At 50.8% G+C, this 20,714-nt stretch overlaps 9 protein-coding genes; 3 read left to right on the plus strand and 6 right to left on the minus strand.

Annotated features, from left to right (window-relative positions):
• Window positions 1-404: 404 nt before the first annotated feature.
• GSBLH_T00007004001 (uncharacterized protein) lies at window positions 405-2,578 on the plus strand (the record flags this gene model as incomplete). The annotated part of the gene is made up of 4 exons (XM_013039570.1): window positions 405-623; window positions 654-1,460; window positions 1,491-2,290; window positions 2,320-2,578. The coding sequence occupies 4 exons, from the start codon at window positions 405-407 to the stop codon at window positions 2,576-2,578; spliced, it is 2,085 nt and encodes a 694-aa protein (XP_012895024.1).
• A 290-nt stretch (window positions 2,579-2,868) lies between these two features.
• Window positions 2,869-3,254, minus strand: GSBLH_T00001208001 (uncharacterized protein; the record flags this gene model as incomplete). XM_013039571.1 has 2 exons in its annotated part: window positions 2,869-2,904; window positions 2,939-3,254. The coding sequence occupies 2 exons, from the start codon at window positions 3,252-3,254 to the stop codon at window positions 2,894-2,896; spliced, it is 327 nt and encodes a 108-aa protein (XP_012895025.1). The 3' UTR covers window positions 2,869-2,893.
• Window positions 3,255-3,372: 118 nt separating this feature from the next.
• GSBLH_T00001209001 (uncharacterized protein) lies at window positions 3,373-4,461 on the minus strand (the record flags this gene model as incomplete). The annotated part of the gene is made up of 3 exons (XM_013039572.1): window positions 3,373-3,605; window positions 3,638-3,944; window positions 3,979-4,461. 3 exons carry the CDS (start codon window positions 4,459-4,461, stop codon window positions 3,373-3,375), a joined length of 1,023 nt encoding a protein of 340 aa, XP_012895026.1.
• Window positions 4,462-5,005: 544 nt separating this feature from the next.
• On the minus strand, window positions 5,006-7,475 carry GSBLH_T00001210001 (Acetyl CoA synthetase subunit ?; the record flags this gene model as incomplete). Its single annotated transcript, XM_013039573.1, has 9 exons — window positions 5,006-5,180; window positions 5,215-5,540; window positions 5,571-5,798; window positions 5,827-6,320; window positions 6,352-6,445; window positions 6,477-6,855; window positions 6,886-6,995; window positions 7,034-7,230; window positions 7,265-7,475. 9 exons carry the CDS (start codon window positions 7,473-7,475, stop codon window positions 5,006-5,008), a joined length of 2,214 nt encoding a protein of 737 aa, XP_012895027.1.
• Window positions 7,476-7,882: 407 nt separating this feature from the next.
• On the minus strand, window positions 7,883-8,610 carry GSBLH_T00006220001 (uncharacterized protein; the record flags this gene model as incomplete). The annotated part of the gene is made up of 6 exons (XM_013039574.1): window positions 7,883-7,900; window positions 7,932-8,105; window positions 8,136-8,234; window positions 8,265-8,376; window positions 8,411-8,487; window positions 8,521-8,610. 6 exons carry the CDS (start codon window positions 8,608-8,610, stop codon window positions 7,883-7,885), a joined length of 570 nt encoding a protein of 189 aa, XP_012895028.1.
• Window positions 8,611-9,137: 527 nt separating this feature from the next.
• GSBLH_T00001211001 (uncharacterized protein) lies at window positions 9,138-10,201 on the plus strand (the record flags this gene model as incomplete). Its single annotated transcript, XM_013039575.1, has 2 exons — window positions 9,138-9,561; window positions 9,591-10,201. 2 exons carry the CDS (start codon window positions 9,138-9,140, stop codon window positions 10,199-10,201), a joined length of 1,035 nt encoding a protein of 344 aa, XP_012895029.1.
• A 4,197-nt stretch (window positions 10,202-14,398) lies between these two features.
• Window positions 14,399-14,691, minus strand: GSBLH_T00001212001 (uncharacterized protein; the record flags this gene model as incomplete). XM_013039576.1 has 1 exon in its annotated part: window positions 14,399-14,691. One exon carries the CDS (start codon window positions 14,689-14,691, stop codon window positions 14,410-14,412), a length of 282 nt encoding a protein of 93 aa, XP_012895030.1. The 3' UTR covers window positions 14,399-14,409.
• Window positions 14,692-18,244: 3,553 nt separating this feature from the next.
• On the plus strand, window positions 18,245-18,716 carry GSBLH_T00001213001 (uncharacterized protein). XM_013039577.1 has 3 exons: window positions 18,245-18,362; window positions 18,397-18,520; window positions 18,553-18,716. The coding sequence occupies exons 2-3, from the start codon at window positions 18,439-18,441 to the stop codon at window positions 18,684-18,686; spliced, it is 216 nt and encodes a 71-aa protein (XP_012895031.1). The 5' UTR covers window positions 18,245-18,362; window positions 18,397-18,438; the 3' UTR covers window positions 18,687-18,716.
• Window positions 18,717-18,740: 24 nt separating this feature from the next.
• GSBLH_T00001214001 (uncharacterized protein) lies at window positions 18,741-20,574 on the minus strand (the record flags this gene model as incomplete). XM_013039578.1 has 4 exons in its annotated part: window positions 18,741-19,977; window positions 20,013-20,229; window positions 20,258-20,331; window positions 20,364-20,574. The coding sequence occupies 4 exons, from the start codon at window positions 20,572-20,574 to the stop codon at window positions 18,749-18,751; spliced, it is 1,731 nt and encodes a 576-aa protein (XP_012895032.1). The 3' UTR covers window positions 18,741-18,748.
• Window positions 20,575-20,714: the final 140 nt, after the last annotated feature.

Here is a 20,714-nt window from a genome sequence, read left to right on the forward strand (position 1 = left end):
CTCATGTTTGTAGAGAATGGAGAAACAAAGGTTTCTGAACCCAGAATCCACGAGAACTATTTTGGATGTCGGTCTGCGGCAGAAGAGATGCTTGTCGACACAGTGCATCAACTTCTCTTGTGCAGGACCTCCGAAGGTGTTTATGTAGGTTTCGTTGTGCATCTTATATCCTCAGTGCATCGATGTGAATGATATGAACACAAAGATACTACTCCCCGATACGAAAAACAGTCTTTGTATGGCTCTGAAGCTCGACTGCTCCAAACTCTGCATTGGCGTCACGAAGAAAACGCTCATCTTCTCCTTCAGCCCAGTTTCCAACTCGTTCCGCTTCACCAGCTACATTCCCTCAAAAGGTTTTCTTTTCGCCCACTCGCGCTATTTCGATAGAAACGCCTCGCTGCATGGGCTGGCTGGACTCCTCCCTCTTCGTCGGCTGCCGTATCGCGTACTACATCCAAGATGTGGAGACATGCGCCATCACCAAATCCGTTCTCACCAAATGCGTGAAATCCAAAACCTGCATGCTCTCCATCTCGCTCACCGCGCATCCTCAAGTCCTCCTCCTCGACAGCGACAACACCATCCGCATCCTCGACAAGCAAGGCATGCCTCTTTTCCCGGTAGTTCCCCGCGGTTTTTCTCCCCGCTAGGAAGACTCGCTTCTCCGCATCACCACGCAGCCCACGCAGCTCCTCGCTCTGTTTCCGTACTGCTTCGTGCTGGTGAGCAACTACCTCTACGTGTACAATCTCGTCGATCTGCGGCGCATTCAGCGCATTCCGCTGCAAGGCCGCTTCGCTATCGTCCCCAACGACGACTTCGCCGCCTCGCCTTTCCTCTTCTACTCCTCGCACAACGTCTACCAGCTCGGTTTGCTCGCTCCCGAAGACCAGATCCAATTCCTCACGCAGCAAAACCCGCCTCTCTACGACCAGGCGCTCTCCGTCGCCATCAACCACGATCTCGACAGCGACGTCGTCCACCAGCTCCACTTCGATGCCGCGCTTTTCTTCTTCGCCCAGAGCCGCTTCGACGAGGCCATCCAGCACTTCCAGGACAGCTGCTGCTCCGTCGAGGACGTTCTCTTTCTCTACAAGGACCTCCAGTTCTCCCCGCCCCCCGCCTCCACGCGCGCCATCGCGGTTCCTCTCATGTCCGTCGCTGCGCGACGACACGCCTACGAGGCGCTCGTGCGGTATCTCCGGCACGTCCGCGAGGCCATGCCCGCCTCCAACGAAACGCTCACGCGCGTGGACACGGCGCTGGTGTTCGCGCTGATCGCGCTGCAGGCGGCGGACGAGCTGAAAGCCTTCCTGCTGGGCGCGAACTACTGCGACGTAGCGCTGATCGAGGAGCGGCTGGTGCAGTCCATCAAGACCGCGATGACCGAGAAGTCGCGGCTGGTCTTCACGTTCACGCTGCTCTACCTCTTCGAGGGCAAGCAGCAGTTCAAACGCGTTGGCGTTGGCGCTCCGCTCCACGTCTAGGCCGTCGAGGTCGTGCTCTTCCAGATGCAGCAGTACCGCGAGGCGTCGCCCGAGCGCTCGCAGCTGCTGCGCATCCTCACGCACGTGCTGTTCGGACTCGAGGCCATCGACGAGGACCTCGTCTTCAAGTGCAGCGAGAAGATCTACGAGGAGGACCCCGCGCTCGTGCTTCGCTGCTTCGTCGATGACAAGGGCGTCATCGGCCATCTCAACATTTACCACACCGCGCAGCATCTGCGCGCGCTCACGCGGCGCGAGCCCTCCGCTTACCGGCGAAACGCGCTCCCCATTCAGTATCTACGCGTTGTGACGCCGCACATCCCCGCGGGAACCGGGGCGCTGCGGCTCCCCGAGGATCACAATCTCGCGCAGATTCTGGCGCTGCTGTACATCGAAACTATCAACGAGGCCGAAGAAGTTTGCCGCCAAAACGAAGGTCCGCGGGAACACAAACAGGAGGAGGAGGAACACGAAGAAGTTTCCCGCCCGATTCAAAACGAAGAAGTTTCCCGCCAAAACATCGCCGATCCCGCGGTTATCGCGCAGTACACCGCGGAACTCCGCGCGCTGCTTCGCCGAAACGCCTCCTACGACCCAGCGAAACTCCTCGATGCGCTCCCCGCGGGGAAGATGCTGGAAGAGCGGTGCATCGTGTTGTCGCGGTTACACGAACACGAGCAGGCGCTAACAATCCTGTTATACTCGCTGCGAAACGTGGAAACCGCGTTCCGGTACTGCGCGGAGGTCTGCGAATTGCCGGATTCCCGCGATTATCGCGTGTATCACGCGCTGGTGCACGTGTAGGCGAGGGAAGAAGCGTGGAGCGTAGAATGCTGCATCCCCCCGCGGGAAGCGACGTCGATTACAAGGACGAAGTTTTCGCGGTTCTGGACCGATTCCACGATCATCTGGATGCGGAGTTTGTGCTGGATGAGTTCCCCGAGGACACGCCGTTTCAGCTGCTGTACCCGTTTACGGTGCAGGCAGTGAACGCCTCGACGGAGAGCATGTACAACACGCGCATGAAATTCAATCTGACCATGTCGGACTACGCGGAGGCAGGCGAGAGAGGAAGGGATGAGGCGTAGAACCAGCATATCGTGGCAGTGTCCAGAATGAAGGGAACGCAGATCGACGAGAACACATTGTGTGCGAAGTGCGGGAAACCGCTGGGGACGGCCGCCATGGTGAAGGTGAACGATTCGGAGATCTATCACTATACGTGTTGCGATATCGAAGGGTAGGAGAGAGAGAGAGGAAATGGGCTGATGCACAGAGATTGTATACTACTAAAGAACAAGCAAAACGGAATGGTGGAGAAGGTCCATTTGTCAGAGAATATGATTTAATTGGAGAGTTTGTTGGAAATAAACAAATGCAATGTACTTTTACAAACCAACAGCTTATTTATAAACTAGAAAAGATTAGAGAAATGATCAATACCCTACTTCCCTTCAATTTGTTCTTCTCGCGCTCAACACTTTCCTTCGCTTCCTTAAGCTGCTGTACCTTCTGGAACATCGGGGACTGTTTCAAGATATCAGGGAGAACGACGTATCGCACACGGCTACCACGGATGTAGACGTTCTCCAGCTTCGACAGCTTTCCATCTCGCGCTCGCATCGTCACGTTCGTTAATTGGCAGTTCATGTTATCCTCGGCTCTCACCAAGTGTCCTCGGTACTTCTCGCCATTTGTGAGTTCTACGATCACTGTATTTCCCTCTCCTTCATGCAGCAGTTTGATAGGCACACTCGAAGCCATGTTAATCGAAATCTACGAACGATTCCCAACTTGAAAAAGACAAAAATAGGGCCGATTTTTCGTTTCTCAGCCAAATAGCATTGTTTCAACAAATAGGGTTAAAATACTAATGGGACAATTAGGATGCAAACTGTTCGTTGGATACACTCTCTGCAGACATCCAGTGGACATGAGGTCTAGTTTGTTCTTCGGAGACGATTATCGTGTCCGATTTGGTCGTATCGGCTCCAGACACGGACGTATGAAGTACAACTGTCCGTGTGGCTGGAAACAAGAGATGGGAGGGAATCCAGCTAAGACGAAAGGAGGAAAAGATGAGAAAAGCGACCAAGTAGGCGCATGCGATATCCACTACAGTTTTTTTTACACCTGCAAAACACTACCTGAATAGTGCTTTCTAGCTGCGATGCAGAAAATGGAAAACAGGATGAGCGTTGTTACGGTAAACACTCTCCACAGTTTTATTACTTGCGGTTTGCTTGCTTTCCAGAGCTCCTCCGAAAGCAACATGACGATCACTAGAAAACCTGTGTGTCCGCTAAAAATCAGATCGCCGCAGTTCAGAGCGTGGCCGAACATGGTGCCTTGGTTGATAAAGATGTTTTTGATTGACTTGGGAGCGTAATTGGGGGAACCAGGTCGGCAGTGAGGCGCAGGACCTGGAAGAAGGGTCCACCATCCCATAAATCCCTGAAATCGATTCCAAGTAAAAGAAATAATGTACCTTGCAGAGAATCATGATGCTCGAGATCCTTCCAAAGTCTGCCCACATTTTGTTTCGCACAGCAGGGTGTAGAAACAGACTTCGCAGCACGCAGATCATGATATATCCCACCAGAATACAATCGGAAGTCTCCGCATATTGAAGCGGGATTTCAGGGATGAGAAAAAAGCCGATATCGAACAGGGGAGGACCTTTCTTGTGTAGATAGTGAGTGAGATTGTTCATAGAGGATGTGACGATCCCACAGAAGAATAGAGTGATAAGGTTACAGGACATATAGAACAGAGATGGCTCCATCTTCCTTCGAAATAGGTTGGTTAGGAATAGAAATGCTACAAAGCATGTGATAAAGACAGCGTAGCAAAATAAGAACCAAAGCCCTGAAGATTCGCCTGGTTGACAACAAGAGCGACCAACCCTACGTGGATCCCAGAAAACGATGCTGAAGAAGGATACCCAGAGAAAGATAAGGATGTAGTTCATGGACTACGCCTCAATACCGATTGACAATCATCACGATCACAACGGGTACCCAGGGTGCGGAGCGCTTGATTTCCTGAATATCGAAGTGTCCGCAGTAGGTTAGGGATTCTGGATGAGGTGGGGTTACAGGATAAACTACCCATCACACACGCTCCCAAGGATTACACGACCACCGAATCGATGGAATGACGCGATATGATCCCAAGGCTCTAGAAATGAGCGAACCTCAGAGAGTGCACAAAATGGTCAGAATGCTTGCAGTGGGGAGTCCGAGTCGCAAAATCCATTGCACCGAAGTGAATTGAATTGACTAAGGAAGAGAAAACAAGCGGTCCAAACATAGTTGTAGCAGTAGGATAGAATGGCAATAAACAGTGCGATCCACGAGTATTTAACGACTCCCTTCGTCGATTTGCTTTGTGTTGCACAACTCATCGAATGGAATTGACCAAGGGTGATCACGGATCCATTTGACAAGGCGAAGCATCGTGTTTCCAAATATCCCCTCTTTCTTCTTCTGCCATTTATCAACAAACACCGCAAATTATAACTTCTTTAAACGGAACACAGAATCCACAGCCACCATCGATCCATCGTGCGACTGAATGAGCGGGTTGATATCGATCTCCGACACCTGCGGGCATTGCTCCATAATCCGCGACAGCGACGAGATGTACTGCGCGAACAGCGGCTTGTTCAGCGCGGGCTGGCCTCGGAAGCTACACCCCATCGCCCTCTCCTCGCGCGGCCTACCCGTTCACCAGCTTGGTGTTCTTCAGATGGCGCAGCGAGAACTGCGCGTCCTCCACGCTCACCGGACACATGTTGAACACCACGTCCTTCAGCACCTCCACCAGCACGCCGCCCAATCCAGACACCGTGATCGGCCCGAACGTCGCGTCGCGGTTGGCTCCGATCATCATCTCCAGTCCCTTCGGCACCATCTCGCTCACCATAATGCCGTGGTACTCCACGTCCTGCTTGCTGAACTTCGCGTGCAGCGCCTCCACCGTCTGCTGCACCGTCTCGGGGTCCTTCAAATTCAGCGCCACGCCGCCCACGTCCGTCTTGTGGATGATCTGCACGTTAGCCCGGGCGAGAAGACCCACGTCCGGAGACACCACCTTCGCCACGAACTTCTTCGACCCGCTCTCCAGCTGCTTCGCCACGAAGTCCGCCGCCTCCGTCCCGCGGGTAAACACCTTGTACGCGGGGGTCTTGATTCCGCAGAGCGTGAACACGTCGTAGCCCTCCACCTCGGTCAGCGTCTTGCGTCCCTTCGCCAGCACCCGGTCAAACAGACCCGTAATCGCGGGGATGTCCATCTCCGGGAAGGTCTAGATGGCAGTTCCGCGGGAATCCTACCTGCGTGGTGATCTGCTTGCGCGCCTCGAGGTACTCGGTGTAGCCGGCGAGCTTGTCCAAGGCGCGCAGCGCCTCTTCGGCTCCGGGGTAGACGGCCATTCCCTTCTCCTTCATGATGGTCCGCATCATGCGGTCGTCGTTGTGCTTTCCGCCGAACTCCACCACCAGGAAGGGCTTCTTCGTCTTGCCGGGCCCGAAGTGGTCGACGAGGATCTCGGCGAGCTTGTCGGGGTCGGCGAAGCCGGGCGCGATGGGCTGCACGCCCATGATGACCGCGTCGATGTTGGGGTCGTCGAGCGCGAGCTTGCCCGCCTTGAGCATGTCCTCCGTCTTCGCAGAGCCCGTCAGATCCATGGGGTTGGCGCACTGGTAGTAGGGCGGGAAGGTCGCGCGGAACTTGGACACCGTCGACGGCGAGAAGTCCACCAGGCGGAGGTTGTACGCGTCCACGGCGTCCGCGATGAGCACGCCCATGCCGCCCGCGTCGGTGACGACTACGCCTCAAGGAGGACACAAGCGAGCCACTGGCCACACGGCGGCCCTGCGGGAGCGGCTGGTTGCGGATGATCGTGCCGATGTTCTGCATGTCCTTCCACACGTCGCAGCGAATCACGCCCGCCTACAATGGAGCAGAACGAGCGGCGTCCCACGTTCTTCAGAAGCTGGTCGCACACCGCGTCGTTCGCCGCCAGCGAAGCCGAATGCGACGCCGACGCCTTGGCTCCTGCAGCGCCGCGGTTCGCCTTCATGAGCAGAACCGGCTTCTTCTGCGTGGCTTCTTTGACGGCGTTGATGAACGCGGGGCCGTTGTGGAAGCCTTCCAGGTACGACCAGATCTGCTGGATCGTCGGCTCCGTGGCGTAGTACTTCAAAGCGTCCAGCTCGTCCACGTCGCACGCGTTGCCGAAGGAAATGAACTTCGAGATCCAGCCTTCATTCGTGCGGCCAGCCAGCTCGTTCAGCAGCGTCACGCCCAAGGCTCCGCTCTGCGAGAATACACCAACGGGACCAAATTTGGGCTTGGCAAGGCTGCGATCAGAGACACATAAAAACAACTACCCGATGGCCGGCAAAAACATCGTATCGACGCTCTGCGGATCGTATACTCCCATGCAGTTCGGTCCGATGATACGACAGTGATGTTCCTTAGCCAAACGCACAATCTCCTCCTAAAGCGTTATATAAAAAAAACTTGCTAAAAGCATACCTGAGCAGCAATACCTTCAGGGGTCTTCGATTCCTTGAAACCGCCAGTAATGATCGTGATCCATTTCGCTCCATTCTCCATGAGTTCTTTCACCGTGTTTACAGCAAACTTGGCAGCAACAACGACGACGGCTCCCTCCACCTTGTGGTCAATGTCCTTCACGGACTTGTAAATGTTCTTTCCAAACAGCTCTCCGCCTGCAAAGTGATCCAATCCGCAGAGCAACAATACCTTTCGGATTCACAAACACAACATCACCCTTGTATTTCTGCACAAAATTCTCTGCGATGATGTTACCCAGCGTTCCCTTCTTATTGCTAGCTCCCACAATGGCATAAGTCTTAGCAGTGAAAAACCCGTCAATAGGATAGTCCTTGATGGACGAGGTGAACATCCTCGCGAATGGCATAGGCTTAAATGCGGCTAATCTTCTCACAAACATCACACAAAAGACTCAATAATATCGTAGAAACGTAGAACCTCAGAATCGCAAAAAAGGGAACTATTTTGGAAGAGAAAAAGAAAAGAATTCCCACACCGGGAATCGAACCCGGATCGGCAGGGTGAGAGCCTGCTATCCTAACCTATTAGACTATATGGGACCTGTTTTCCCTTCAAAGGATGAGTTAATAAAGATCACTCTACTAAAGGAAAGGAAGGGAAATATATATATAAAAACAAATGATGGAGTGAAAAAGGAACTGAATGGAGAATTTATAGAAAAAATACTAGAACGTTTACGATTTTACTGCGACTACAGTCATTGTGTGCGATAGCCTAACAAGTCCTTTCCAACAAACAAATGGACAATGAACAAATGAACAAACGGATTTACTATTCTTAAACTCCTCACTTTGACTTGTTCAACTACACATTCACCAAATCCCTCACAACCCACATCACTCTGAATATAGGCGTAACAACGATTCATATTCAATGTCAAAATCGTCTCCTGGTCTCTGTAGTAGTTGTATTGCTGGCGAATCTTCTCCTCGTTCTTTGTCAATGCAGCCAACTTATCTTGAGAGAACTTCAAGGCTTCCTCCAACGTCATCTCCACGATCACAGTAGGCTATTGCTGGCATAAAACGAAAAATCCTACACTGAGTTTCACGTAGCACTTGTCTTGGGGAGGAATGCGAGACTCAACAAACAGCAAGGAAGCGAGGTTGAAGAAATTCTTGGTCTCCTCCGCAGCTTCCTACACTGGAGGCGACATGCAATACAATACTTTCTTCTGGATCAACAGTTCCAGAACGTTGATCTCCTCCTTCATCTTTGTGATATTTAATAAGAACAGATTGATCGTGCTCTCCATATTCTTTCGCATACTCACAAAACGGCTAGAAAATAACACACCACACACAATCTCAATACCTTTGAAGAACTTGGCACAACGTATATAACGTCGGGATATTAATGCGCTCCTTCTTGCAAAAGGTTACAACATTTTCCTAGAACTCGATAAGACAACAGAAAGAACATACAACAAACAAAACTCCGCTAAGGCCAAGTTCTTTGTTTTCTGTGAGCAAAATATCGGTGGAAACTTCACTAAGCAGTCCTTCTTCAGCCATCTCAACAATTTTGTGAGCAGCGTATTTATATTCGAAAATCAAGAATGCGATTCAAATCGTATCCATTGTCATATTTTTGTTCCTCAACGTCATCCATTTGGGCAACGTTCTGTGTTATTCATTCAAAACACACTGCCTATTCAAGTTAAAGCTATGCCCCCAAGAAAAGCAGCTACTACTAAGACAAGTATCAAACTTGCCTTGTACGCATAATCTTTGGTTATCAGTGTAGAAAAGACGATGGGAAAACAGAAAAAGAGCAAAATCCGGTGAAAAGAAAACGCGCTCCTTCAAAAGCCACAGCCAAAGCCAAAGCGGACGGCGATGCTACTGGAAGCGGCAATGCAGGAGAGGCCCCGACAGTCACGAAACGGAAGGTTGCAGGAACGTACCGCCCCAAATGGCTGGGAGAGCCGCGCGATCCCCCAAAGCATGGCTCTAAGCCCATCCCAGTAGGAAAGCCAGACTGTCTGAAGAATATCATTTTTGTTCTGAGCGGACTGAATGAGTCTCTAACTCGCGATGAGATGTCAGAGCTGATTTCTCGATACGGAGGGATCGAACGCTCCGCGGTGAGCGGCAAAACGAACTACCTCGTAGTAGGCTTTGAGATGGAAGACGGACGACCTATTACGGAGGGATCCAAGTACAAAAAAGCGGTCGAAAAGAACGTGAGAATCATCAATGAAGACGAGCTTCTCGCAATGATTCGTGCGAGTAATCCGGAAGCCAGCGCTGCAAGCGAGGCAGAGCAGCTGAAATCGAAGCAGCTCGAAGAGGAAAACGCTGTGCAGAAGGAAGAAACGCTCATGAAAGATCACGATTTCGTTTCTTCGGATTTGTTTACCGTCAAATACGCGCCGTCTTCCATCAAAGAAATCATCGGAAATGAAGGAATCATCGAGAACGTGAAGCAATGGCTGACGCAGTGGGACGATGTGTTCATTCACAGTCTTGTTATGTTCTTGTTATGATCGTAGAACGAATCACAGTCAAACACACAAGTCAAAATCCCGATGCCAAAGCCGTTCTTCTGAGCGGTCCTCCAGGAATCGGGAAAACGACCTCGGCTCATATTATCGCAAAGGAATGTGGCTATGAAATCGTCGAGTTAAACGCGAGCGACACGCGCAACCGAAAATCCGTTCAGCGTTTTTTCAATGATATGATCGTAACGAAAAACGTGCATCAGTTCTTCAGCGATCATTCCTCCGCAAAAACCGATTCGCAATCCAAACCCAAAGTGGGTAATGCCAATGCAAAGATCCTCGTCGTGATGGATGAAGTGGATGGAATGGGAGGCGGCGATCGAGGCGGAATCGGCGAATTGATTCAAGTGATCGAAGCCTCCATGATTCCGATTATCTGCATTTGCAATGATCGTGACAACAAAAAGATCCAGAGTTTGGCTCGGAAATGCTATGATTGTTCCTTTGGAAAACTGCCTCAGGACGCGATGATTACGCGTCTTCAATTCATTTGCAAGAAGGAAGAAATCGCGATGTCCAAAGCGGATTTGGCGGAGTTGGTGGAGTCGTCAGGCGGCGATATGCGCCAAGTTGCTTGTTTTTGTGTTGCAATGAATGTATAGTGTTTAAACAAACTTCAATATTACAAACTGGAAAACGTTTCTTCCATGAGTGACACACTCCCTTCTCTGAAAGCCGATACTGTACCTTTCTCTTTTTCTCTCATCCAATTTCCTCTAGTTAGAAAACCTCACGGCGTTCCAAGTCGCTCGAAAACTCCTCACAGAAGGATCCAAATACTCGTTCCAAGACCGCTATTCCCTTTTCTTTAACGACTACTCGCTCACACCTCTCATTATCGAAGACTGCTATCTGCCGTCGATCACCAGCAAACACTACAAAGACGAAAAGACGATCGAAGCGATGGTGGACGCAGCCGATTCGCTTTGTGACGTTGAAATACTCAACAATGCCATTCTCAAAACAAATGTAAATCCCTTCCTTCATTGGGTGATCGCATAGAATTGGGGTTTGCTCCCATCGCTCAGTACCTCCGTTCTTCGAACGTGTTCCCTCGCTGCGGGATCGTTTGTCATGACAAAATTCCCCGCTTTTTTCGGCAATCTGTCGAAGCAGCGAAAGAACCAGCAGCTTTTCACAACGCTTTCGTCGCATTTCTTGTCGCAGAGCGCGTCGCGGAAGAAGGATTTGATTTTGGATGTGTGCGAAGTGTTGAATCAGCAAATCATTTCTCCCCTGCACAAAGACAATGTGGACGAAGCAGTGAAGCGATTGAACGAGTTTGGATTGGCGGCTGAGGACGTGACCGAAACGTTGGATCGCATTTTGCTATGCAAGGAAGCGACGTACGATTCGGTCTCCGCAAAAACCAAGCGATCGTTCAGCCAAGCGTGGAAGAAACTGCCTCACATGCATTCCAATAGCACGGCGAACTCTGACGATTTGTGGACGCGAAAGAGTCGAAAGCGAGGAGCAGCAAGTGCGACAAAGAAGAGCAAAAAGACGGAGGTGCAAGCGGAAGATGAGCAGGAAGAATCAAGTGATAGTGAACTTCTTTTCTTTTAACGTGTTGGACACAAACAGAAGAAGAAGCTGTTAAGCGATTAAGAGTATAATAAGAAGCAACGCTTCGTAGCACTTCCAGCTGCGGGTGGAGCAGAGGAATGCGAATTAAAAACAAACCCAACGTTTCGCTGTTTCGAATCATCGTATTGGAACACACTTTCATCAAAACGTTCTTCATTGACCTACAAATCACTTTCATTTCGCACCTCGCACCAGTTGTGGGCTTCACAATACAGCACAACCTCTCCAAGACAATTGCAGATCAGATCATACAGCATGAATGTGCGCGGCTCGACGAGAACCATCAACAAGCGTTCCAGCAATTGCAACATTTGGCCTGAAGAAAAGAATCTGCGATTGATTGATTGAGGCAATCAAAGAGTACGTCGAGTCCTTAACGACAGAAAGTGTGAACAACAAGATTTGAAGATAATGCCGAAAGTTAGAGAGAGGAAACAAACAAATGAACTCTACGATCAATCAAGCAGAGAGCGAACAAACCGGGAAGAATGGATCCATCCGAATCCACATACTCTTTTGTTTGCAAATGCGTGGAAAAGAATTGCGGAAAGTCGATTCCCTTTAGAGAAGAATAATCTACCTAACGAGAACGAAAAAACACGTACAAAGCCGTTCCCAAACGATCAAATAGTTCGATGAGAGTGGGAAAAACATTGCGATATCTCCATCATTCGCATGGCTCGCACAGAGCTCCAAAAACAAGGTACAGGCGCGTGCCGAGGATGTACTATCCCTCGAATACACCGCGACGTGGAAAAGCATTGTGTAGAGGGATTGAGGCAAACGCTTATAAGCATCAATGCGCTGAAGAACGTCTGTGAGAAGAAGCGACGCGTAAAAGGCGTCCGGCGACTCTACCCACAAAAGGGAAGTAGCATAATCTACCTGTGGAAGCCGCCTCAAAATAGCTTCTGACGTCACGTAAAAACAGATTTCCTTGAATATCCCTTTCTGTGATTACAGGAACAGAGATAGAATAGGTAGAAAACTCCAGACTGTTGAACACCAACTGCCCCTTTATATACGGAATATCCACGCTATCTTGCTATTCTTTAAAAATCAAAAATGGCGACTACAGAGGGTTCGTCAATCTCATTCTTTAGGGTGAAATCATAGTCGAAGTTCCGGGATTCGTTTTCAACTAATTCTTTAACTTTATCCAACAGAGATTTCCCAGATGACTCCCGTTTTTCTTTAGAAACTGCCGACTTCTTTGTACTGGATGAAAAAAGAGTGTCAGGGAATCTACAAACATTACAGTGTGTAGAGAGAGTAACGCATCATCTGAAAATAGTTCTTCATCATCAGAAGATGGCTGGTTAAACATTTTTTTAGTTTTGTGATTTTGTGTAATGCCAAAGGTTCCCAAGAACTCCATTCGTAAGCTGCTTATGAGAAGACATAAAAACTTGCGAATCAACGATCTCGCTATCACTGCAGTATTTCCAATTCCTCTACTCTGATTTTTTAGGTCTATCTAGATTATGTTCTGTTTGTAAAGCGACTCACCCAGAAAGCTGAGGAAATTGCAGTCAAGAGCAAGGAGCCTGTTATGAACGTGGATCATTTACGGGAAGCTTCGAAAGTGATATATATTACGCCTCCTTTTCACTCTAGATTGTTCTTCGAGAATTCAGAGCTTGACCTCATCGCTTCAATGGTTCTTTGCTTTCGATCGTGATTTCCAGTTCGTTTTATTTCCATTTTCAATTCAATTTACGCTGTACAATACCCCTATCCCATGTTCTTCACCCCTTTGTTTTTTTTACACACATTCACTTCGTTTCCCTTCCACTCGATTTCAAACAAACACCAACTCATGCCATAGCACATCCTAACCTAATTACACGGCGGCAAAGAATGAAAATTCTTGTACTTCTTCCGAATCGACCTCTGAATGGCTCGCGTCAAATGAGCCGGCGTCAACTTGTTTCTCTGAATCCTCGAGAGACCCACATTCCCATTTGCCGGCTCTCTACGATACCACTCCTTCCTCCTCTCCTACGTAGAGCTGGAAACCTCCAAAAACCATCCATGCGACAGCAAATGGAAGTGAAAGCCCGAATACCGAAGCTCCATCACCCACTCCGTCATCGACGAGTCTTCATAATTAAATCGCCGATCGAAGTCGGGGAGCAGATTCGATTTCTTGACGAGCACGATGGGATTCATGTTGTCGTCGTTCCAGCATGTTAACGGAGTGCTGTAGTTCGAAGAGAGCAGCGAAAACCACGCGTTCGGAACGTATTTCTACACGGAATGGCGGCGGTTCGATCAAACGTATTTGGGAGTTTGGTACGTGTCTCTGCAGGATCCCCAGTTGATGCAGTGGAAGAGATATCGCTTGCTGATCGATCCGAAGTAGGAAGCGCTGAAATCATCAAACCCAACAAAAGCGGCGTTACGAGTCTTTGCAGTCGTACCACGTATCGCACGGAACGAAAGAGAAGCCAAGAGGGAATGTGGGAACGATGAGAGCTCGGTGGGGATCGTTGAGGAGGGATACGGGGATGGTGAAGAGAGAGCTGTAGAGACCGACTATATGGAAAGGGAAATCGTGAGGTACTCGAGGGAATGGTGTAGACTGTGGTGATGAGAACGTGAGTCGACGGACAGTTTTGGACTGCGATGCTTCGGAGAGTGTTAACCGGAAAGGAAGAAACGCTCGTTTCGAAGGTTATGAGATTGACACGCGAGGGAAACATTGCGTATTGCATGTACTGGCGTAGATAAGCATCTTCTTCACTAGTGACCGCCACTGGAATCATAATAGCACTGTGTTTAACGGATTTCAAACTCATACCCTTCCCAAATATAAATATGAGTATTCGCATACAGGATATTGGAGAATCTATATGATCAACACCAAAAATAATCAAAAACGATGTTGGCACGATGAGGGTCGGAGAGAATTCGGTACTTTGCAGTAATTCTATTTTCTATCTGTTAGCTACGCAATAAAAAAGCCAACAGAATTCGAATTTACAACAACCTCTTTCCGTTTAGTCAACGGCCAACTTCGACTCGCTAGATATATTTGACTATGCATAATACACGGCATAAAATCCATACAACAGCAAGACAGGCACGAATGCCCACAGTAAAAACACCAAACTAGAGCAACGAGTGTGTGCCTTATTCATGGAAGACTACTTCCAGAGACGGAAAAAAAACAAAGGAAAAATCGAAAAGGAGTAACAAACAAACAACTAACAAATTACACTCACTTTCCCATAGTCTCCAGAGCAGCCTGCTTCTCCCTTATTTCCTCCTCAATAGCCTTCTTCTCTTCCTCAAACTTCTCCTGCACCGCCTCCACGGCCTTCGACAAAACCCTCCGTTTATACGTTTCCTCCGCCTTGCTTTCCGCCGTCTCTTCGCTCACGCCTCGACTCACAATCGAGCTCTTCAGCTTCCCGATCTTCTCCTTCCCCGCCTCCGTCTCCTTCCACAGCTCAAACGACGACGCGGCCGCCACTTCCTTCTCGTTGATCTCCAGCGCCATGCGCTCCTCCAGCGTGTCCAGCTGCTGCTGCAGCTGCCGAATCTCATGGAACAGCGCTCTACGCTCGACCTCGCCCCTCTCTCTCCTACTGCTGCTGCTGCTGCACCATCGTCGACACGCGCGACGGCGACGAGCGGAGCGTCTCCACCGGCGGCTCGCTGGTCGGAGGCGGCGGCGGCAGCCGCGATTTCTTGCGCGCTCCCAGCGTGGCGAAGCCGGCAGAAGCCTCCCGCGGAAGCGTGGAGGCGCGGAACGAAGAGGCGCGCTGGAGCGTGGAGGCGCGCTGGAAGGGGAGCGAAGAAGACGAGAGCGTGGATGTGGGACTGATGAGTCCCTTGGAAATCGCCTGGTTCACGTAGTCGTCGAGCATTTGGGAGTCGCGGCGAATCAGATCGGCGTTGGGGAAGCAGTCCCGCGCCAGCGTGGGAGCGCACGAATTTACAAGTCGGGCGAGCTCGGCGTATTGGGAATCGCCGTTGGCAGCGCGAACGAGGTCGGCGACGATGGAAATGCAGCTCTTTTCGGAACGAGAGAAGAGATAAGGGTCGGCCCGGCGATCGAGAAGGAAGTTGGCAACGCGCAGACCGCCGACGGAACAGGCGAGGAGGAACGGAGAGTCGCCGTCTCGCGTGCAGAGATTGGCGTCCACGTCGTAGATGCAGAGCAACGACACGATCTCGAGATTGTTCAGCTGGATGGCCAGGTGCATCGGGTAGAGTCCGTCCTTGTTCCAGAGACGCAGATACGCGCCGCGATTCACCAAATACTCCACGATCGCCACATCGCCGTTGCGAACCGCGATGTGAAGCGGCGTATCGCGGTCTCGATTCACGACGTCCAGCTCCGCCTGCGCCTCGCAGAGCGCCTGAACAAGCTTCAAGCTGTGCTGCTCGACCGCACGCAGAAGAGGCGTCGAGGACTCTTGATCTCGCTCGTTCACAAGAGAAGGATCGGCCTGGAGAAGAAGATCGGCGAGGTGCTCCGTCTGCAGCCCGCCTCGAATCGCCATGTGCAGCGCGGTTTCTCCGGGCGTTCCCTTGCCGGGCTTGCATTGAATGCTCAGTTTGGGGTTGTGCTGAAGCAGTGCGATGAGCAGCTGCGTGATATCGTCCGGAGAGATCGCCTGCTTGGATTCGCCGCACGCTGCACGGATCAACGAGTGGATGGGAGTGAATCCCAGCTTGTTGACGGCGTTGATATCGGCTCCAGCATCGAGGATCTTGTGAGCGTAGTCGGCAAGACCGAGCTCGATCGCGAGATGCAGCGGAGAGTTCTGCTCTGCTCGATTCGGGACGGAGATAAACGTGGAAACGGTGGAATCCGAGAGAAGGAAGTCGATGCAATCGTTGAGATAATACAGAAGCGCGAGATGGATGGGGAGATTTCCTTCCGAGTCGGCTTTCAACTCATAGCCGCCCTGCTTGAAAATCTGATTCGCCAGTGTGGGCATTCCGCGCTTGATCGCCTGATGAATGGACAGATCCCGCTCGCAGCCTTTCCTCTGCCAGTTCACGCCGCTCACATCCGGGGTGCATCCGCAGTTCAGCAGCTCGCAGGCGAGGTCCTCGTATCCCATCTTGATCGCCAGCGTGAAGACGCTGTCTCCCGTGCTGTCCTCCCAATTCCACTCGTTGAAATTCACATAGCCGATGATGAACCACGCCACACTCGTCAGTCTGGCTTTGATCGCTAGATGCAGAATGGAGTTGCGGAAAGAATCGAAGCGCGTGTTGGTGGCAAAGGGCAGCATGTGGATCAGCAGATCGATCTTTCCTAGCAGCAGCGTCAGATGGAGAGGACTCTGCGAAGAGCGATTGCAAATCGAAACGTTCGAGTGAGGGTACAGACGACTCGCTATGAGCGTCTTCGTCTCGACGGAGGTCTTCGGAGAGAGCAGAGCGATCGTGAGAGCGATGTCGTTGCTGTCCGTCGGGTCGTTCGCCAGCGACTGCGCGTCCGGCCCACGCAGCAGCCGCTCGATCTCCTCCACGTTCCCGAAGAGACAGAGATAATGGAAAATCGTGAAGTTCAAACCGTCGTCGCTCTTCAGAACCGGACTGATGTTGTTCACCTCCATGAAGTTCAGGATTTCGCTCGGGGACAGCGCCTGGTTCCGCACCACGAACTGCCAGCGGAGCATGCAGTTCGGACGCGCCCCTTTCTTCAGGAGGTAGTTCGCCAGCTCCCAGTTTTTCTTTCGGAGCACGTAGCAGAGAAGAGGCGTGGTTTCATCGCGGCCATAGCACGCGTTGACGTTGGCTCCGTGCTCGCACAGACTACCGTGAAGCCAATCCTCATGACGTACTATTTAAACGAAGTCTCGTTGATCGGCTCGCGCGAAGAAACCATTCGAAGAGCCATGAGCGAGGTGATTCGCTTGACCCAATCGCTAGATCATCGACGAGGCACAGAAACACCTACTTGCAAGACGTGTTGTCATCAAAAGCTAAAATCGTATCTCGATCTGCTTCTCGGATGATCAGAGGGAAGACTCCCTTTTCGTCCTGCATCTCCTCCACGGAAATGATACTCTCGAGATAGATTTCGAGTATAACCTTCTCCTTGTTTTCACGCTCAAACACTGTCAACACAGTCTACATCAAACGAATTCCACAACAAGAAACATTATTCAGTTCTGCGAAACGGTAGGTATAGGTAAAACCGAAAAAGCTTTTCTTCTACACATATCAAATAACCTTCCTTGTGTCACTTACTCCAAACTTCACAAACCCCTCTTTAAAAGAGATAAAGTCGCTGTCATTGTACTGAACGGAGGATAAGTCCGGCTCAAGTAAGGTGGGAACTATGTGAAAACCGCTCAGCACACTCACCTCTTGTCTGCTCCGAGGGAAAATATTCATTCGGTTTAATAACAATATCAGGAAAAGGCACTCTACACTTGAATACACAATCCCGAAAAAACTTTGCCAAAAGTATCTTAACCATGACGTCTGAATTAACGCGTGTGTTGTTGTTTTGGAAAAAGAGAGATACTGTGTTATCACTCGGAACAACACCGTTGTGGAGCTTCTACGAGTGACATCCAATTCCCTAGGCAACAGTTAAGAAATTCCGAACTCCTTCCTTATCTAAATCTTCGAGATTGCATTCATTCAGAAAAAGCTCAACCTGCTTCTTATAAAAACCTCTCAAGTGCCTTTCAGAGGAAAATGGAAGAAGGTCCATAGGCTACAATGATAGGAGAATAAATGTGAGAAGAGAAAATCAGCTTTTTCGATTTGGGAGTTTCACTGGTTCATAAAACAATCGTACAAAATCGAAAGGAGAGGCACAGAAGCGGTGCTTTCCAATACCTATTTCCCGAAACAAAAAAAATACAAAATGCGTGCTTTCTGTGAAATTTGAAAAATGGAGACAAGGGCTTTAGGGCACACAAACCCTAAATAGTTCACATTCCAAACAAGCGCGATTCCTACGAAAACTAATAAATTCAAAAGTGTCCCAATCACGGAATTTACACTGCAAAAAATACAGAGTTTAGGGTCATTCGATCACTGAATACCCGATTCTGATCGACCCTTAGAATTCACAATACTTTGGCTACAATGTCTTTCGTTTCTGCTGCTGAACGTGACGAGGTCGCTTGCACCCTTGCTACCCTGATTCTTGCCGATTCTGGCGTGAAGGTCGATGCTGCCGGAATTGAGAAGGTAGGAGCGTTTTGGAGCGGAAATTATATCACAGCTCTTGAAGGCTACCAACATCACTGTTGAGCCTTACTGGCCCATGCTTTTCGCCAAGTTCCTTGGTGAAAAGGACATTACTGAGCTTCTGATGAAGCCCAGTTGCGGAGCTGCTCCTGCTGCTGGTAGGGAGTGTGGTAGGACATTGAACTTGTAGCTGCCGGAGCTGCTGCTGCCACTGAAGCCGCTGAGGAGAAGGAGGAGGAGAAGAAGGAGGAAGAGGAAGAGGAGGAAGAGGATATTGATATGAGCGGTGGTGGTCTCTTCGGAGATGATGATGACGACTGGTAAACAAGTACGTGAGTCATTGGAGCCTTTACCCGTTGTTTGTTGAACAAACAGCCCAAAGCAAACTACTCCCACTCGATCGTGGCTGGGGGCTTGGACGACACGTCGTACACCACGCGGTTGATTCCCTTCACCTCGTTAATAATCCGGTTCGAGATTCTCGCCAGCAGGTCATACGGGAATCGGTACCAATCCGCCGTCATGTAATCCGTGGTCTGCACGCAGCGAATCGCCGCGGTCTGCTCATAGGTGCGTCCGTCGCCCATCACTCCAACCGACCGCACGGGCAGCAGCACCACGAGCGCCTGTCCGATCTTCTCGTACTCGCCGGCTGCGCGGATTTCGTCGATCAGAATCTTGTCCGCCTGGCGCAGAATGTCCAGCTGCTGCTTGTCCACCGCGCCGATCACGCGGATCGCGAGGCCGGGGCCGGGGAAGGGGTGTCTCCAGATGCAGTCATGCGGGAGTCCGAGCTCGGCGCCCAGCGCGCGGACCTCGTCCTTGAAGAGCTCGCGAAGCGGCTCGATGAGCTTCAGCTTCATGTTCTCCTTGAGCCCGCCCACGTTGTGGTGCGATTTGATGGTCGCGGAGGGACCGCGGAAGGAGGTGGACTCGATCACGTCGGGGTAGAGCGTGCCCTGCAGCAGGAAATCCACATGGCCCACTTCCTGCTCGATCTTCTTGGCCTCCTCTTCGAACACGTCGATGAACGTCGTCCCGATGATCTTGCGCTTCTTCTCCGGGTCGCTCACGCCCGCCAGCTTCGCCAGGAACAGCTCCGACGCGTCCGCCAGGTGCAGGTCGATGCCCGCCGCGCCCAGACGCTCCATCACCTCCTTCGCCTCGTTCAGACGCAGCACGCCGTTGTCCACCAGCACCGCGTGGAACCGCTTCCCGATCGCGCGGTTCAGCAGCACCGCCGCCACGCTGCTGTCCACGCCGCCGCTCACGGCACCGATCACGTGGCCCTCCTCGCCCACCTCGCTTCGAATGCGCGCAATCGCCTCGTTCACGAAGGAACCCATCTCCCAGTCCGCCTTCGCCTCGCAGATGTTCAGAACGAAGTTCTTCAGCAGGATTCGGCCCTGCGGAGTGTGCGTCACTTCCGGGTGGAACTGGATGCCGTACATCACCTTGTCGTGGCTCGCGATGGCTGCGTGCTCGGCGTTGGAGGTCGCGCCGATGTCGAAAAAGCCGGTAGGAAGAGCGGAGAGTTTGTCGCCGTGGCTCATCCAGACTTGGAAGGGGTCGTCCAGACCCTCCAGCAGACGCATCGCTTTTTGAGAGTCCTTTTCTAGGCGGTGAGAAGCAGAGGAAGAGATGGAGTACCTTCCAGGCCCTTGACAATACCAACCATGGCATGTCCATATTCACGGTGGTCACACGGAGCCACTACTCCTCCGTAGTGATGGGCAATCTCTTGGAGACCGTAGCAGATACCGAGAAGAGGCACTTGCTTCTCTTCGATGAACTTCCACAATTCTTCAGAAACGTGGGGAGCATCCTTCTCATAAACGCTCGAAGGACCGCCTGAAAATATGATTCCCTAGCTCGCAGGTAAAACACGATCGTACCTTCAGATTCTTTTTCTCCATCACGGTCTTTGCATCCACCAGGCAGGAGAACAGTTCGCAGTAGACGTTAAATTCTAAAACGTCAGAGGATGCGAACACCACTCACCTCGCACGCGACGAGCAATCAAGTGGCTGTACTGTGAACCGAAGTCAAGAATAACAATTTCGTCGTGATTCATCACTCTGGGAAAAGGAATTGTGGTGCTTTGGAATGGCAACAACAGATTTGTGTAGAGTTGGATGGGAAAAGGAATGATGGTAATTGGTGTGGAGTTGAAATTGAAGAAGAGGGACTTGTGTGTGGTAATTACGAACATTTGTGTGAAAATAATAGCATGTGGAAAAAGAGTACTGATGGAGAACAAAGTAGTGGATGAGGTAAATCGAGAGGAAGGCTCTTTTGAAGAGTAGTAAACATTCCAAGATCGAAAAAGTGAGAATCTCTTTTTCTATGATG

Source organism: Blastocystis hominis, assembly GCF_000151665.1.
Source record: "Blastocystis hominis, Singapore isolate B (sub-type 7) whole genome shotgun sequence assembly, scaffold_1".
Classification (NCBI taxonomy): Eukaryota; class Bigyra; order Opalinata; family Blastocystidae; genus Blastocystis; species Blastocystis hominis.

Bases quoted from the DNA above. Each gene is read 5' to 3' on its own strand.
- GSBLH_T00001213001 (XM_013039577.1), top strand. From the start codon at position 18,439: ATGCTTTTCGCCAAGTTCCTTGGTGAAAAGGACATTACTGAGCTTCTG. The intron at 18,521-18,552 runs GTAGGGAGTGTG...TTGAACTTGTAG, and splicing joins CGGAGCTGCTCCTGCTGCTG to CTGCCGGAGCTGCTGCTGCC.